The 15,000-nt window shown below is 46.7% G+C and overlaps 3 protein-coding genes across 3 annotated transcripts; 1 reads left to right on the forward strand and 2 right to left on the reverse strand.

The window, feature by feature from the left end:
* Positions 1-1,310: 1,310 nt before the first annotated feature.
* Positions 1,311-1,590, reverse strand: LOC142990486 (actin remodeling regulator NHS-like; the record flags this gene model as incomplete). The annotated part of the gene is made up of 1 exon (XM_076140290.1): positions 1,311-1,590. A coding segment is annotated over exon 1 (280 nt), but the record flags the coding sequence as incomplete, so codon positions are not given.
* A 3,206-nt stretch (positions 1,591-4,796) lies between these two features.
* Positions 4,797-11,052, forward strand: ace2 (angiotensin I converting enzyme 2). Its single transcript, XM_076140292.1, has 18 exons — positions 4,797-5,014; positions 5,094-5,252; positions 5,365-5,458; positions 5,653-5,796; positions 6,140-6,255; positions 6,387-6,492; positions 6,826-6,923; positions 7,020-7,192; positions 7,423-7,649; positions 7,872-8,016; positions 8,121-8,219; positions 9,035-9,157; positions 9,251-9,429; positions 9,554-9,612; positions 9,791-9,888; positions 9,975-10,091; positions 10,598-10,792; positions 10,924-11,052. Exons 1-18 carry the CDS (start codon positions 4,826-4,828, stop codon positions 10,973-10,975), a joined length of 2,373 nt encoding a protein of 790 aa, XP_075996407.1. The 5' UTR covers positions 4,797-4,825; the 3' UTR covers positions 10,976-11,052.
* Positions 11,053-11,914: 862 nt separating this feature from the next.
* On the reverse strand, positions 11,915-14,869 carry LOC142990489 (uncharacterized). The gene is made up of 7 exons (XM_076140293.1): positions 14,740-14,869; positions 14,498-14,613; positions 14,266-14,362; positions 13,393-13,759; positions 13,157-13,276; positions 12,885-13,024; positions 11,915-12,683 (listed from the first exon to the last, which is right to left on the reverse strand). The coding sequence occupies exons 1-7, from the start codon at positions 14,749-14,751 to the stop codon at positions 12,465-12,467; spliced, it is 1,071 nt and encodes a 356-aa protein (XP_075996408.1). The 5' UTR covers positions 14,752-14,869; the 3' UTR covers positions 11,915-12,464.
* Positions 14,870-15,000: the final 131 nt, after the last annotated feature.

Raw genomic sequence — 15,000 nt, forward strand, 5'->3', positions numbered from 1 at the left:
GATGAGCATACAGGAGTCACACACTGAATACACACACACACACGTCCAGATGGAGGACAGGTGGAACGACACCAGAGACGACAGCTGGATCCATCTAAAGTTCAACATTAGATCCAAACAGAGAGGAGATCTGGACCCCAACATGGGACCTCACCCCCTCCTTCATTCAGACCCACAGAGGCACCTGGGAGTCACACACACACACACACACACACGTTTGGGTGTGTTACATCTGTACAGAGCCTCTTCACAGCCTGATCAAACTGTAGCTGCAGGCCCAGAGGCTCAGATTCTCCCAGATGATACAGAAATAACAGCATCCAGAGGAGAATCCCACAGAATCCGACTCCAATCGATCCAGCAGCGTTTAATCTGCGCCTCTGACGGCGGAGAGGGAAATGCAGCGGACATAAATAACGCGGAGGAACACGCTGTTACACACTGAGTCCCACTGATGCCACTCAGGCTTGTTTTCACCTCACATTTACACGAGCTTAGTCACAATATGCGGCTAACACACATACACACACGCAGATACACACACACACACACGGATTAATCTGCTCCCGATCAGATCCTATTTACGCCGCTGCACGGACATCTGGGTTCATTAGTGATGCTGTGTCGGTGCCGCTGCATGTGTGTGTGTGTGTGTGTGTGTGTGTGTGTGTGGGTGGGTGGGTTTGGCGCACGGGGACTCGACGGAAACACATCTGAGCCCCCCGAGCCGAGCGATCGACACGCAACTTCACATGTTCACACCCTGAACGGAGCGAGGCGGCCTGTGTGTGTGTGTGCGTGTGTGTGTGTGTGTGTGTGTGTGTGAGCCCCGACACGCCGCCTAACATGCTTCAGGTGTGCGCTACCCGCAGTAACGAGGCTGCGATGCTGAGCCAATGCAGCGGCAACACACACACACACACACACACACGCACACACACATACATACACACGTACACACACACACACACACGCCCCTCCGAGCGGGAGCACACCGATCCCTCTCTCGTCGACGGACACATCCGAGCCTAACCCGCCCAAATGAATGAATGAAGACTGAGCGGATCCGGATCCACTCGGGTCTCATATGTGCAGACGCGTCCCGTCGTGTGGCGCGTTTCACTGGGAGATCCGCGCGCGTCCTCGTGCGGTGCTGTGCGTGCGTGCGCGCGTGCGTGCAGGGGAGCATGATTCGGATGTGGGCGCCCGTCTGAACACGAACACAAACATGTATGAATGGAGACGAACCCCGAATCGCTCCGGCGGGGGTATGTCGGTTTTGTGGGTGTGTGTGTGTGGTCGGTACTTACGCACTGCCTCCTTCTTCGGGTCCAGGGCACCGGCGGTCTGCTGGATCTGGCCTATTTTGTTCTGGAGGACCCAGACCCGCTGGTTCGTGCTCATGATGTCGTTCTCCAGCTCCTGGAATAGGGAGCAGGCGTGCCGGGCCAGGTCGGACAGCTGTCGCAAGGTCCGGGACAGAACCACGTTACTGATGGCACACAGGTCCTCGAACAGCAGACCTTCATCGTTGGGTATCTGGTGCCTGCACAGAAGCTGCGGCTCCACAATCCGTTTGGCGAACGGCATTTTGCACGCCAGGAGAGGAAATAGTTGTAAACCAAGTGTAAAATCCCGCTGGCTAGAAAAAGGAAAAGGGTGGAAAAACACAACATCCACATATAAATCCAGGAGGAGCGGAGGTTCAGGCCGAGCACCGCGCGTTATCCCCGGGCGTCAATCCAAAGTTCCACATTTCTCCTTGAGATCCTCCATCCTGCTGCTTGTTTCCGGGGAACACTCTCACACACTCTCCCTCTCACACACGCACACACACACATGCACACACATGCAGGACACAGCGAAGCCCAGGTCAGTGGTGTGAGGATGCGTGTTGAGTCTGCGATCATGGGATGCCTCCGTGCGTCAAGCCGGCCGTGAAGGAAAGGGATTTCAGCTTAAACTTTTCAAAATAAGAACAGAAATCGGCGCTTCTAGACGCGTTTAAAGCAGAATATTGATTAGAAATGAAAATAAACTGCACGCTGTAGAAAAACTCAGAGTTTACATTGAGAAACACCTCCGTTCAAACACACATCTGCCCCGCGCGCATCAAACTTGTGCTTTTATTTTGTAGGTGCATCATTAGTTTCCGGTGCTGTGTGTTGTTTATGTTGAGCTTGACACAGCCTGGCTCCGTGGCCTGAACACAACACAGGCTGACAGGGATGAGAGGACAGACAGGTGAGACACGGGGACACGAGGACCCGGGGACCACAGCAGGTTCCCCAGGGCCTCCGGGAGGGCCAGGACACATCTGGAGACAATCTGAGACATTCACGATCACATAATGTGCTGAAGACAACACGTTCACTTTATGTGACATTTATTGTCTTGAATTGATTTAATGTCACATCACAATTCACAAATCTGAGTGTTTCAAAAGAAATATTCTGCATAACTCCAAACATGTGGAGTGACTTTCTTTAGAGAAGTTTCCACAAATGTTTATTCTTAATAAAGTCTGAGTTTCTGACTGAACACAAAAGAAACCATACGGTGTGTGTGTGTGTGTGTGTGTTAGTGTGTGTGTGTGTGTGTGTGTGTGTGTGTGTGTGTGTGTGTGTGTCATAAACAACAGGTCCCCAACAACAATACAGCTTAATCAGTATTTGTAAGTAAATTGTAAAAAAAAATCAGACTATTCCCTGTCTCACATTTTTTAATTTGCTCCACCTGAGCCTTGGTATCTGAGCCTTGGTGCCTGAGCCTTGGTGCCTGAGCCTTGGTGCCTGAGCCTTGGTGCCTGAGCCTTGGTGTTGCTCACTGGTGGACTCTAATCTGAAGCCCGGCTCATTACAGGCGTCCTGTTGGTTCCATCTTGTCAGACTGTAATCTGGCCTACAGCTGCAGCGTATACATGAACATTGTCCACTGAACTGATTTTCTGCTGAATGTGAGCTTCCTGGATGCTAAGCCTGACTGTTGTCTGTTTCATTCACTGTGATTAGCCTATAGCCTCTAGGCTCAGTCTGTGGGCCGCACACACACGTCTGCGGCAGACTCGCTGGTCCAGCACATTTGAGGGGCCACAGATTGACAGTCTGAGCTGCGTGGGCCTCAGTCAGGGCTGACAGGAGACCAGCAGCCTACAGGACAAACTGTACAATGATCCAGCATCCATCCAGCCATGCAGCACCACTAAGAGCAAATAACAAGCAGACCAGCCAGTGAACCTGTGTGTGTGTGTGTGTGTGTGTGTGTGTGTGTGTGTGTGTGTGTGTGTGTGTGTGTGTGTGTGTGTGAAACAGCCACATTTTACAGTGAAGGCACATTGAGACTTTGATTGACAAGGTAGATTCATGAAAAGGTGAAAAGCTCACCTGACTCAGTCGCGTCTTTTGTAAATCCCAAAGATAATATTATAATCAGTAAAAATATTATTAGTGACATAGAAGTGAAAGCTTTGAGCTGCATAGTAATACTACCTGTCTCCATATGAGGGCGCTGTTGCACCATTAAAGCGCTCCCAGATCCAGACAGCCGCCTCAGTCTCAGTACAGCTTTGGAATGTTGAGTTCATTCAGGAACAAAGGGATCAAAATAAAGTTACCTAAACAATCCTACGTCCTCTGTCCATCTAAGCGTGTAAAGTGGACAGAGTTGGATCTCTTTCACGTGTGTGATCTTACACACTTTGTTCATGGGAAGTTTCACAGATTTATCTTCATTGATCAGGAATCAGATCAATGAATTACAGTGATCAAGATGATCTGATTGTACTGTTTGTTGCCCCAACACCAGTTTATAACCAGATAAGGAACACTTCTGTCAGTCTTGATCACATGTATTTATGACATAATGTTCATAATCATAACTGTGATAACATTAGATGGAACACATTTACAATGTATTATATTTAAGACCCGTTTATCTCTGTTATTGTGTAAAGGAGGTGTGTGTGTGTGTGTGTGTGTGTGTGTGTGTGTGTGTGTGTGTGTGTGTCCATAGCGCAGACAAACCTCCGTCGACTTAAATACAAACTGCAGGAATCAAACTTTTCTGATTGTTTCGGTGGAAACATGCTAATTTCTGTGATATCATGAAATAAAGTAGTCAATAAAGTCTTGGTGGTAATAAATGTCAGTAATAAACTTTGCCCCCTGATGATTCTTATCAGCACTTAAACACAGCGTGACTTGCAGATTACTGAGTGCTGGGAAACAAAGATAAGGAGCTGAGGTCACTTGTTGTTGGCTTCCTGTTTCCTTGACATTTTGTTTTGTAGAGTTACAGTAAGTTCGCTCAAGTACTCTATAGTTATCTTATTTCCTATTCCATCTTCAAATCCGGTGTTCCAGACTTCAGCTTGTACGGATCCTAAGAGGAGGAGGAGGAGGAGGAGGAGGAAGAGGAGGAGGAGGAGGAAGAGGGGGTTGGAGTTATCGTTAATCATTTACATCTTAATTTATTGGTGTTTTTGCACTAATAAAACTTGATTAACTGGATGTGTTTTCATGTTGAAAGTGGCCCAAATAAAGCCGATGTAAACACACACACACACATTAAACCTGTACATCATCTGTGTGTGTGTGTGTGTCTGCTGACTGACAATGACAGAGTGACTAAGGAGGACTGTGTGTAGTTGTGAGCTCTATCTGCAGTCGTCCCTGTGATGTCTCCTGCCTTCATATCTGTACAGGAAAACTCAGATCCACCCTCAATTATGGCTCCGTCCAAAGGCCAAGGCAGCCCTGAGGGTTATTGAAACGGAGTCCAGTGTCCTTCCCCCTCAGTGTGTGTGTGTGTGCAGACAGAGCTGAGGATGTCTGCTAGGATCGTTGTAGCGTTGTTGGTTGTGTTCTGTTGTGTTTGCGCTCAGGCAGACGTGGAGAGCCGCGCCAGAGAGTTCCTGAAGAAGTTTGACCAGGAGGCCAGTAAGCGCATGTACCAGTACTCTCTGGCATCATGGGCCTACAACACCAACATCACAAAGGAGAACTCAGACAATCTGGTGAGTGCTCCTCTATCATCTCTGTCCTCGTAATGATACTGAACCCTTAGAACATCCTGGTTGTTTGCGTTCCTCGTAGGGAGCAGAGGGGCAAAGCTGGAGCGACTTCTACACCAAGATGTCAGAGGAGTCCCAGCAGTTTCCCCTCTCCGACATCACAGATCCTGAAATCAAACTGCAGCTGATCTCCCTGCAGGACAAAGGAGCCGGAGCTTTGACGCCGGATAAGGCAGCGCACGTAAGAGAGTCGCTCCTCTTCATCTCCACCACCATCTGACCTCATGTTCTCCTCTCACACACACACACACACACACACACAGTCTAACGTGTGCTCTGCTCTGGTGCTGTAGCTCAGTAAGGTCATGAGTGAGATGAGCACCATCTACAGCACCGCCACCGTCTGTCTGATGGACGACCACTTCAACTGCCAGACTCTGGAGCCAGGTACTCCGCTCACGCCACCAAGCTCACACAGCTGATTCAGACGTTTCTGTCTGAGCCAAACTAAATGGCTTTGAACCACAGAACTGTCACTCACTAACAGAATGAGCTAAGAGTTAAGACCTTTTCATTTTGCTCTAACACTCTTCTCTCTCTCTGACATGCGTGTGTTTGCTCCGTGTCCCTGCCGCTCACAGGACTGGAAGACGTTATGGCCAACAGCCGGGACTACTTTGAGCGTCTGCATGTGTGGGAGGGCTGGAGGAGAGAGGTGGGGAAGAGGATGAGGCCTCTGTACGAAGACTATGTGGATCTGAAGAACGAGGCGGCCAAACTCAACGGTGACACGACTCAAACTACAACTTCTGTTTGTTTCAACTCAGGGCTAAAGGGACAGAAGTACATTAAACTGCACTGAAGTCCAGTTTGAGACGTTCACATGCTTCTGTTTGAATGTTTGATTGAGGAGCTGAAGTCCTGCTGAGCTGTGAATGGAGATTAAACTCTCAGTCTCTCAGTCTGACCTTGAACTCTAACTGTTCTCTTATCAAAGCAACGCACAGAAACCAAACTGGAACCTGAGAGACAAACAGCTGATAGACAAGGAGCAGCACCACCCTGAGGCTCAGCTCATATAACACTCATCTTTCTCTCTCTCTCGCTCTCTTTCTCTCTCTCTCCCAGACTTTGAAGATTACGGTGCATACTGGAGATCTAACTATGAGACCATAGAGGAGGACAGTCGGTATAAGTACACCCAACATCAGCTCATGGATGACGTCCGTGCGATATACAAAGAGGTACGTCTCGTCTGGTCTGGTCTGGTCTGGTCTGGTCTGGTCTCGTCTGGTCTGGTCTCGTCTACGCTCCAACGACGTGTGAAAGTTGAAATCTAACTCATCTGATCTAACTTTGACGTTGTCCTCCACAGATCCTGCCTCTGTATAAGGAGTTGCATGCGTACGTGCGCTCCAAGCTCATGGACGTCTACCCGGGACGCATCCACCCACAGGGACCTTTACCAGCCCACCTGCTGGGTGTGTATGTGTGTATGTGTGTGTGTGTGGGCAGGATATGACATCATGAGCCGAGCTGCTGCCACATGTCAGCACAGGTGTAGGAGCTCAGGCTGTCGTCATAGGCAACAACAGAATGAACATAAATATCCGTGTCAAGTTACTCTTAAAGAGTTACTATGGCAACAAAATACTTTATGCTCTGAAGGTAAGAAACATATTTAAGTAAACAGTCACGTAAAATGTGCAGAGGAAGAAGAGTGGAACCCTTTTCTCTATCTTTAACAAGACTACAGCTCCCTCTGGTGTTCACATCTCAGTACTGCCGCTTCACTCAGTCTGTCTCCTCTCCAGGTGACATGTGGGGCAGATTCTGGACCAACCTGTACGCTCTGTCTGTCCCTTACCCTCACAAAGAAGACATCGATGTCAGCAAAACCATGGTAGCCAAGGTAACGTAAGGCTGCTAGTTTGATTCTGTGTGTGTGTGTGTGCGTATAGGAGCTCAGACTGCAGATGTGAAGAGGAAACATCTGCTTGACTCTTAGGGCTGGACGGAGCGTCAGCTGTTCAAAGAAGCGGAGGCCTTCTTCATGTCTGTGGGCCTTTATAAGATGAATGAAAACTTCTGGAACGACTCCATGCTGGAGAAGCCAGATGACGGACGTAAGGTTGTGTGCCACCCCACAGCCTGGGACATGGGCAACGGGGAGGACTTCAGGTAGGATCAACCACACTGACTGATCTCTGAGCCTGAGTGTAGATGTTGTTAATCATTCATCTGTGGTTTCCTGATCTCCCTGCCTCCTCAGACGACTCCGTCTTTATTGACTCTGTGTTTGATTGTTTATTATCTCTGACTTATGTATCCATCTTTTGTCTGCGCACCACATCTGATACGGTATCACAACACGAGTGCTGACCTCTACACCTCTCCTCTGACGTCACCAGGATCAAAATGTGCACCAAGGTCAACATGGACGACTTCCTGACGGTGCACCACGAGATGGGTCACAACCAGTACCAGATGGCCTACAGCAACCTGTCCTACCTGCTGAGGGACGGAGCCAACGAGGGCTTCCATGAGGCTGTGGGAGAGATCATGTCCCTGTCCGCCGCCACGCCCTCACACCTGCAGGCCCTGGGACTCCTTCCTGTTGACTTCACCTCTGATAACGGTACATTTATAGTGTCAACACACTTTTAAACGTGGAGATGCAGCAGGAAACAGCTGTTCTGCTTGTATGTAGCTCATGAATAGCATCCTGACCGTACCTGAGATGAGCCCACAGCCCAGAAGAACGTTCCAGAATCCTCCTTTATAGACACCAAGCACCTTTTCCCTTACATTTCATCATGTAGTAGAATATAAACGGGCCTTTTTCTTTGCTGGAGCACAGAAACGGAGATCAACTTCTTGCTGAAGCAGGCGTTGACCATCGTGGCCACGCTGCCCTTCACCTACATGCTGGAGGAGTGGAGGTGGCAGGTGTTTGACGGCAACATCACCAAGGACGAGTGGATGCAGCGCTGGTGGGAGATGAAGTAAGCAAGCAGCAAAGCGTTTGTGTCTCTATGAGGTTCTGTGAAAGGTTCTGTGAGCTCAGCAGCTGTGGTTCTGTTGATGACCTGCTCCTCTCACCTGACAGGAGGGAGATGGTTGGAGTGGTGGAGCCGGTGCCCAGAGACGAGACCTACTGTGACCCGCCGGCTCTGTTCCATGTGTCTGGGGATTATTCCTTCATCAGGTAACCTGCATGTCAGAGGAGAAGAAGAAGAAGAAGAAGAAGAACCTGTTCAACTCTGAAGACCACAGGGTTCCATGTTTCAGTTCTAGATCAGATCCCAAACCAGCTTAGTTCTTCCTCTCTGACCAAATCCATGAAACAGCTGATTGTTCTTATCCTGTTGGATTGAAAACCTTTGGTTTCACACCAAACTTGAGAGTGCCTTTGAAAACCAAAGGTTTTCAAAGGCACTCTCAAGTTTGGTGTGAGAGTGTGAGAGCCGTGTGTTGGATGAAGCAGATGTGTACATGTGTGTATACATGTGTGTGTACATGTGTGTTTACATGTGTGTATACATGTGTGTGTACATGTGTGTTAACATGTGTGTATACACGTCGGGTCAAACCTCTGAGGAAGAATATGAGGGAGAAATCCAGAGAGTTTAAAGGATCCATAATTCATCCCTGATGTTCAGGCACTGCGGTCGGCTCGGAGTCAAATCTTACTGATCGCTTCAGATGACTGACAGCTCTGATTGTTTACAACACAGCCAGAGCCTCAGTGTGTGTGTGTGTGTGTGTGTGTGTGTGTGTGTGTGTGTGTGTGTGTGTGTGTGTGTGTATGAAACTGGCCTACAAAGAGTGAGGAAGCGATGAAACATGATCCCGTGCAGCGTCAGTCAGCGCTTTAGGCGGCAAAACAGGACCTTAGAGCTTTGTTGATGTGTTTGGACGATTGACTTACTGAGTCAACCTCAGTTCTTCAAACCTGCTGCTTTAGGTGATATGTGGAGGTTCTGATTGTGTGTGTGTGTGTGTGTCTGTGTTGAAATACAGGTACTTTACAAGAACCATCTACCAGTTCCAGTTCCAAAAAGCTCTTTGTGAGGCTGCCAATCATACAGACGACTTGTTTAAATGTGACATCACAAACTCTACAGCGGCGGGAGACAAGCTGAGGTAGGACTCACCTGTTTACAAACCACTGAAGGCTTGCATCATACTTACATACAGTTAGGATATGCACTTCATCATCATCATCATCATCATCAGGAAAATGCTGGAGCTTGGCCGGTCCAAGTCGTGGACCCGAGCTCTGGATATGATCTCCAGTGAGGTGAAGATGGATGCTGCACCCCTGCTTGAGTACTTTGAGAAGCTCCAACACTGGCTGGTGAAGGAGAACAAGAAGAACAACAGACATGTGGGCTGGAGGGCAGCCATTGATCCATGTGAGGGCAAAAGTCATCAATCACAGCAACTGGATCACATAGATAATATTAAAATATACGTATTATAAGTTCTTTGCTTTTCTGATGTTTTATTTACTGGATTTATGCTTTGATTCATTCACAGATTCCAAAGATTCCATTAAAGTGAGAATAAGTCTGAAGGCTGCTATGGGCAACAACGCTGTGAGTACCATCACTGAGACTGACAGGGGCTGACTGATCTATTCTAAACACTTAGCTATAGTTATTCATGATAGCATCCCACACTGTAGTAATGTGGTATGAGTGACATCATCCTGTATTTACAAAGTTAAACTGGACTGCATGAAGGGAAACAGAGGTTTACTAAAGTGTGTTTCAGTATCCATGGAACAGCAACGAGATGTACCTGTTCAAGACCAACATCGCCTACGCCATGAGGCAATACTACAACACCAAGAACATGAGCGTCGCCTTCACGTGAGTCAGCCACACGTCACAGCGTTTCAGATTCAAACTCTCTGCTCTGTTTTCATTTCAAAGCTTTTCCCTGTTTGCACCTCCAGATCAGAAAATGTTCGTATCTCTGGTGAGACTGAAAGGATTTCTTTCGAAGTCGTAGTGACCAAACCAGGAACTCCTATCACATACGTCCCAAAGCACGAACTGGAGGCGGCCATCCGGTGAGCACTGCCGGGTAGAATAAAGATGATTGGTTAAACTCTAAAATGTACAAGCTTGGTTTTAGATTTTACAAACAATTTGCAGAGCTTTTCAACAGATTTTAATTTTTTTATTTGTTATTTATTTGTTATTTATTTGTTTGTTTACTTAAATAAATTTTAATTTTAATTTTAATTTTAATTTTAATTTTAATTTTAATTTTAATTTTAATTTTAATTTTGATTTTAATTTTGATTTTGATTTTGATTTTGATTTTAATTTTAATTTTAATTTTAATTTTAATTTTAATTTTAATTTTAATTTTTAAATGAAAATTATTTAAATGATTTTTTTCATCATTATTATTGTTTTTTTATTATTATTATTATTATTATCATTATTATTATTATTATTATTATTATTGTTGTTGTTGTTGTTGTTGTTGTTGTTGTTGTCATTTCTGGTGTTGATGTCATCATCCCTTCACCGCTGCATTGTGGGTAACAATGCTTGTCTTGTTCCTCAGACTGTCTCGTGGCCGCATCAATGACGCCTTCCAGCTGGATGACCAGACGCTGGAGTTTGCTGGTATCCCGGCCACGTATGCCCCGCCCACCGAGCAGCCTGTGACGGTGTGGCTGGTGGTGTTCGGCGTGGTCATGGGCATCGTGGTGCTGGCTGGAGTTTACCTCATCGCCACTGGCATCAGAGACCGCAGGAAGTCAGTTTGCTTTAAGAAAACACACAAACACACAGGACACATTCATAATAAAGGCATTGACAGATATTTTTATTTTACATTTTGATGTGCATCATTCTGAGACCGGTGTTTTCTCTGCTGTGCATCTTTAGGAAGAAGACAATGGAAGGAGCTGTGGAGAATCTCTACGAGACAACGTTGTGATCTGCTGAGAAGCTTGATCCAGTTTCTTTAAGCAGGAAGTAAAGAGTTTGTATTTCATTCTGTTCTGTGCCTTTTCCTCCAAACTACCTGACAAACGGTTTGACTCCGTTAGCTTTCTTGATTTTGATCACGTTTTCCACTTCATAATGATGTTTCCCTTCAAGAAGGCGGTGGTTGATCAACACGCCTCCCTTGATGGAGTCCTGAGAGGAGAGAAACACAACAACGTTCTGTTCAAACAAGTCATCAATCATTAAACAGATTATGCTTTGTGAATGTGCAGAGTGTGCTGAGAGCAGTGAGGCTCCTTCTTCTTCCTCTCTCTTCACCTTCAGCTCCATGATGCCCGCCGCCTGTCTGGTCTGCAGGTAAACAGCAGCGACGCCCTCAGCCTCGGCTTTATAAAGCTCACAGCTCAGAAACTGAGAGTCACATCAACAAAGCGTTTGAGGACAGTGGGGACGAGCAAACAAGTGGATTATGAGTCCACTGCTGTCTCCAGAGGACTGACGGACATGAGGTAGTCCTCAGTCACACACACTGTCCAGGAGGGAACAGTCCAACTCCTCCTCCAAACTTCTTTACATTGACACAGCTGTGCATTGTGTTCATGCATCAGGCTCAGTTAATTTAGTGCTTTGACCTTCATAAACAGCTGAAGGTCGTGCAGGTCGTCTCTTTAGCAGATCCTGCCCAGCTTCTCTCTGTGTGTGTGTGCGTGTGTGTGAATCTTATATCCTCCTTTTCTCACTGTTGTGATGTAGATACGGAGACATTTTCAATATTTATGTTTATTTTAAATTTGGGCAAATGAATCAAAAGAACCAGACGTATTGTTTAACCTCATTACTTTTATATTACTGTTTAAAAGATCCCCCAATGATCAAACACTCATATATAAAACTATTTATCACTTAATCACAAATACACAAAGACAGAAAGAGTTCATTCACTTTATTCACTGATGTATGTTCATCTCAGATTGCAGTATAAATAATAATAACATTATAATGAAAAACCTGCAGAATCGTCTGATGTCGTATAAAGATGTTTTCTCTATCGGTGCTAATTTAAACACATCTGTACGTTTGATATTAATGCTATATACAGTTTCTACACACTGGGCACGTGTGTTTCATTGTGTTATTCTGTCTCATTATCATGTACATTTGGTTCAATAAATAGTTTCATCACATCACAACATTTTGGTTTGAGTTTGAATGAAAGCTGCATTAGGTTTGCAAGGTCACTTAAAGTAACAAAACATAATAACAAAAATGAATCTCCATAAACATCTGTGCCTCCAGATGTGTACGCCTGCATCAAAGCCCCATTCTACAGAGTTACAGCTGTGTGACACAGATCTATGTATGTACTCAGAATCTGACACAGTGACAGATCAGCTTTCACCAGGTTTCTCCCACGCTCCTCAAACGCATCATCAACTGGCCTGGCTGAGTGGACTGAGCCTGAAGACCGCCTTCCTCCATCAACTCTGAATGTAGATAACAAAGATGGCCTCGTCTTCAAACTCGTCCGCCGGCTTTATCTCCACCGCTTCGTTCACGATGTGGATGAACCAGCCGGCGTGCAGCGCTGACTCAAAGCGCCGCCGTCCTCCCGCCCTCGTGGACTTCATGTAGAACACGAAGGAGAGGCCGCACTGATCGGTGGAAGAGATCTCCTTTAGCTTCTGCTTAGCACATGTCTGAAATGGCAAAGATGAATATGGATCAAACACAGGAGGTTACCGTGGAAACTCCATGTGAAGAGGCTGCAGCAGGAGGATCAATCCCACGATGTCATCACAACAACAACAACCTCATTAGCTTCTATTCTCCATGTGTTAACCCATCTAACAACACGAGTGAACTGGATGTGTGTGTGTGTGTGCAGGCTGCAGTGGTACCTCCACTCTCAGGAACACACTGTCTCCATCCTTGCAGCACCGGAGGAAGCAGTTGGAATGGGTAAAGTTCAGGACCACTGCGACTCCTTTGACCAGCAGGCTGATATCATTGGGCTTGTACTGGTAGATGGTGATCTTCTCTGGATCCACACACACAGAGAAGATAGGACGGATGAAAGGACGACAATTAGTTTGAAGAGGGTTAACTGGGGCTTTGTGCTGCAGGGTGCACACACACATGCACACACACACACACACACACACACACACACCTGGTTCAGGTGAAACACGCAGGATCCTCTGTGAACAGATGGCTTGGAGGTATTGGTGAGAAGCGGCGTGTGCGATGGTGGCGTTTGTCTGTTTGAGTTGTTTAAACGTCCCTCTTGGTACTGAAAGGGAAGCAGAAGTAAACAGTTCAGTCAGTTCTACATTTCTCACATCCTCTTTGTTTGCTCATACATGAAGCTTTTCCCTGTTTATTGCAGTGGGGTGAGGAGTTACCTACCGAGTGTGACTGAGCTGGACTCTGACACAATGACCACATCGTCCAGGGCACATGGGGTCCCATCACATCCTTTGCAGGGGACTACAGTCTCACAGCTCCGCCCTGCCACCACAGAGATGCTGGTCTTCACCATAGAAACAATGAGAAGATCCTCTTCCTGCACTTCCTCCACAACTGGGCAAAACCCTTCCTCTCCTCCTCCTCCTCCTCCGCCTTCTCCTCCTTCGTCCTCTTTCAAGTCTTCCTCTCTCCTCATTTCCATGCAGAAGCTGAGCAGCGTGACCTCTTTAGAGACGGGGAGGAAAGAGTTCCCAGCAGGACGGGGCTGTGCGGGCGCCTCTTTCATCTTGGGGGCCTTGTGCACCGTCTGTCAGAGGGGGGAGGAGCTTAGATTGAGTTATTCTACTGTTCTTAGATTAGACAAAAAACACATAAACACCTACATACACAAATGACACAACAGACACTTTGAATCCCAGTTTTTCCTGTGTGATTGTAACTTTGTTGTTGTGCTGCTGAGCTTGTTTGTGATTTGTGATGTCCTGATCTCAGTTTGTGTGAAGCAGACGCCGCTCTTACAGATTTCCACCTTCTGACTGACACACAAAGGCGATTTTAGGAGCTAAGTCCTTAACTTCCCCTATTTAAAAAGTCATCCAGTTGTGTAGCAAGATTTGAAGCTGGCCAAACTATCAGCACCTTCATCACTAATGAAGTCTCTGCTTCACAAATATCAGGGTACAGTCTGTTTCCTCTAGCTAACACAGTCACAGAAGCTGTTTCTGCCCTGCGTCTCTCTGCGGCTGCGTTTCAACTGAAGTGGACGTAACATTTGTGACAAACAGCTTGAGTTGTGTTTGAACTTGAACTCACCACCTTGGGGTTTCCCTCCGCTAAGATCTGAGCAAACTCCTCCGGTGGGAGATCCTGCAGGTCGATGTTGTTTATCAGCAGCAGCTTGTCTCCTTTCCTAGGACGCACAGAGAGAGAACACGTCACTGTCATCTAAACGTTGTGATCTGCTGAGAAGCTTGATCCAGTTTCTTTAAGCAGGAAGTAAAGAGTTTGTATTTCATTCTGTTCTGTGCCTTTTCCTCCAAACTACCTGACAAACGATTTGACTCCGTTAGCTTTCTTGATTTTGATCACGTTTTCCACTTCATAATGATGTTTCCCTTCAAGAAGGCAGTGGTTGATCCACACGCCTCCCTTGATGGAGTCCTGAGAGGAGAGAAACACAACAACGTTCTGTTCAAACAAGTCATCAATCATTAAACAGATTATGCTTTGTGAATGTGCAGAGTGTGCTGAGAGCAGTGAGGCTCCTTCTTCTTCCTCTCTCTTCACCTTCAGCTCCATGATGCCCGCCGCCTGTCTGGTCTGCAGGTAAACAGCAGCGACGCCCTCAGCCTCGGCTTTATAAAGCTCACAGCTCCCAAAATGAGAAGTACATCATCAATGTTGACAGTGGAGGAATCACAGGGGAACTGGTCAGGTTGGAAGAGGAAGTGAAGTCAAGTGCGTAAAGAGTGAGAGGGCAGGGAGTGTGTGTGGCTCCGTCACAAAACAGAAGTTGTGGCTTCAACTGAAAGGAAGAAGCACAAAGGA

Source organism: Genypterus blacodes, unplaced genomic scaffold (genome assembly GCF_046128005.1).
Source record: "Genypterus blacodes isolate CSIRO-AG114 ecotype Tasmania unplaced genomic scaffold, CSIRO-AGI_Gbla_v1 ptg000549l_1, whole genome shotgun sequence".
Classification (NCBI taxonomy): domain Eukaryota; kingdom Metazoa; phylum Chordata; class Actinopteri; order Ophidiiformes; family Ophidiidae; genus Genypterus; species Genypterus blacodes.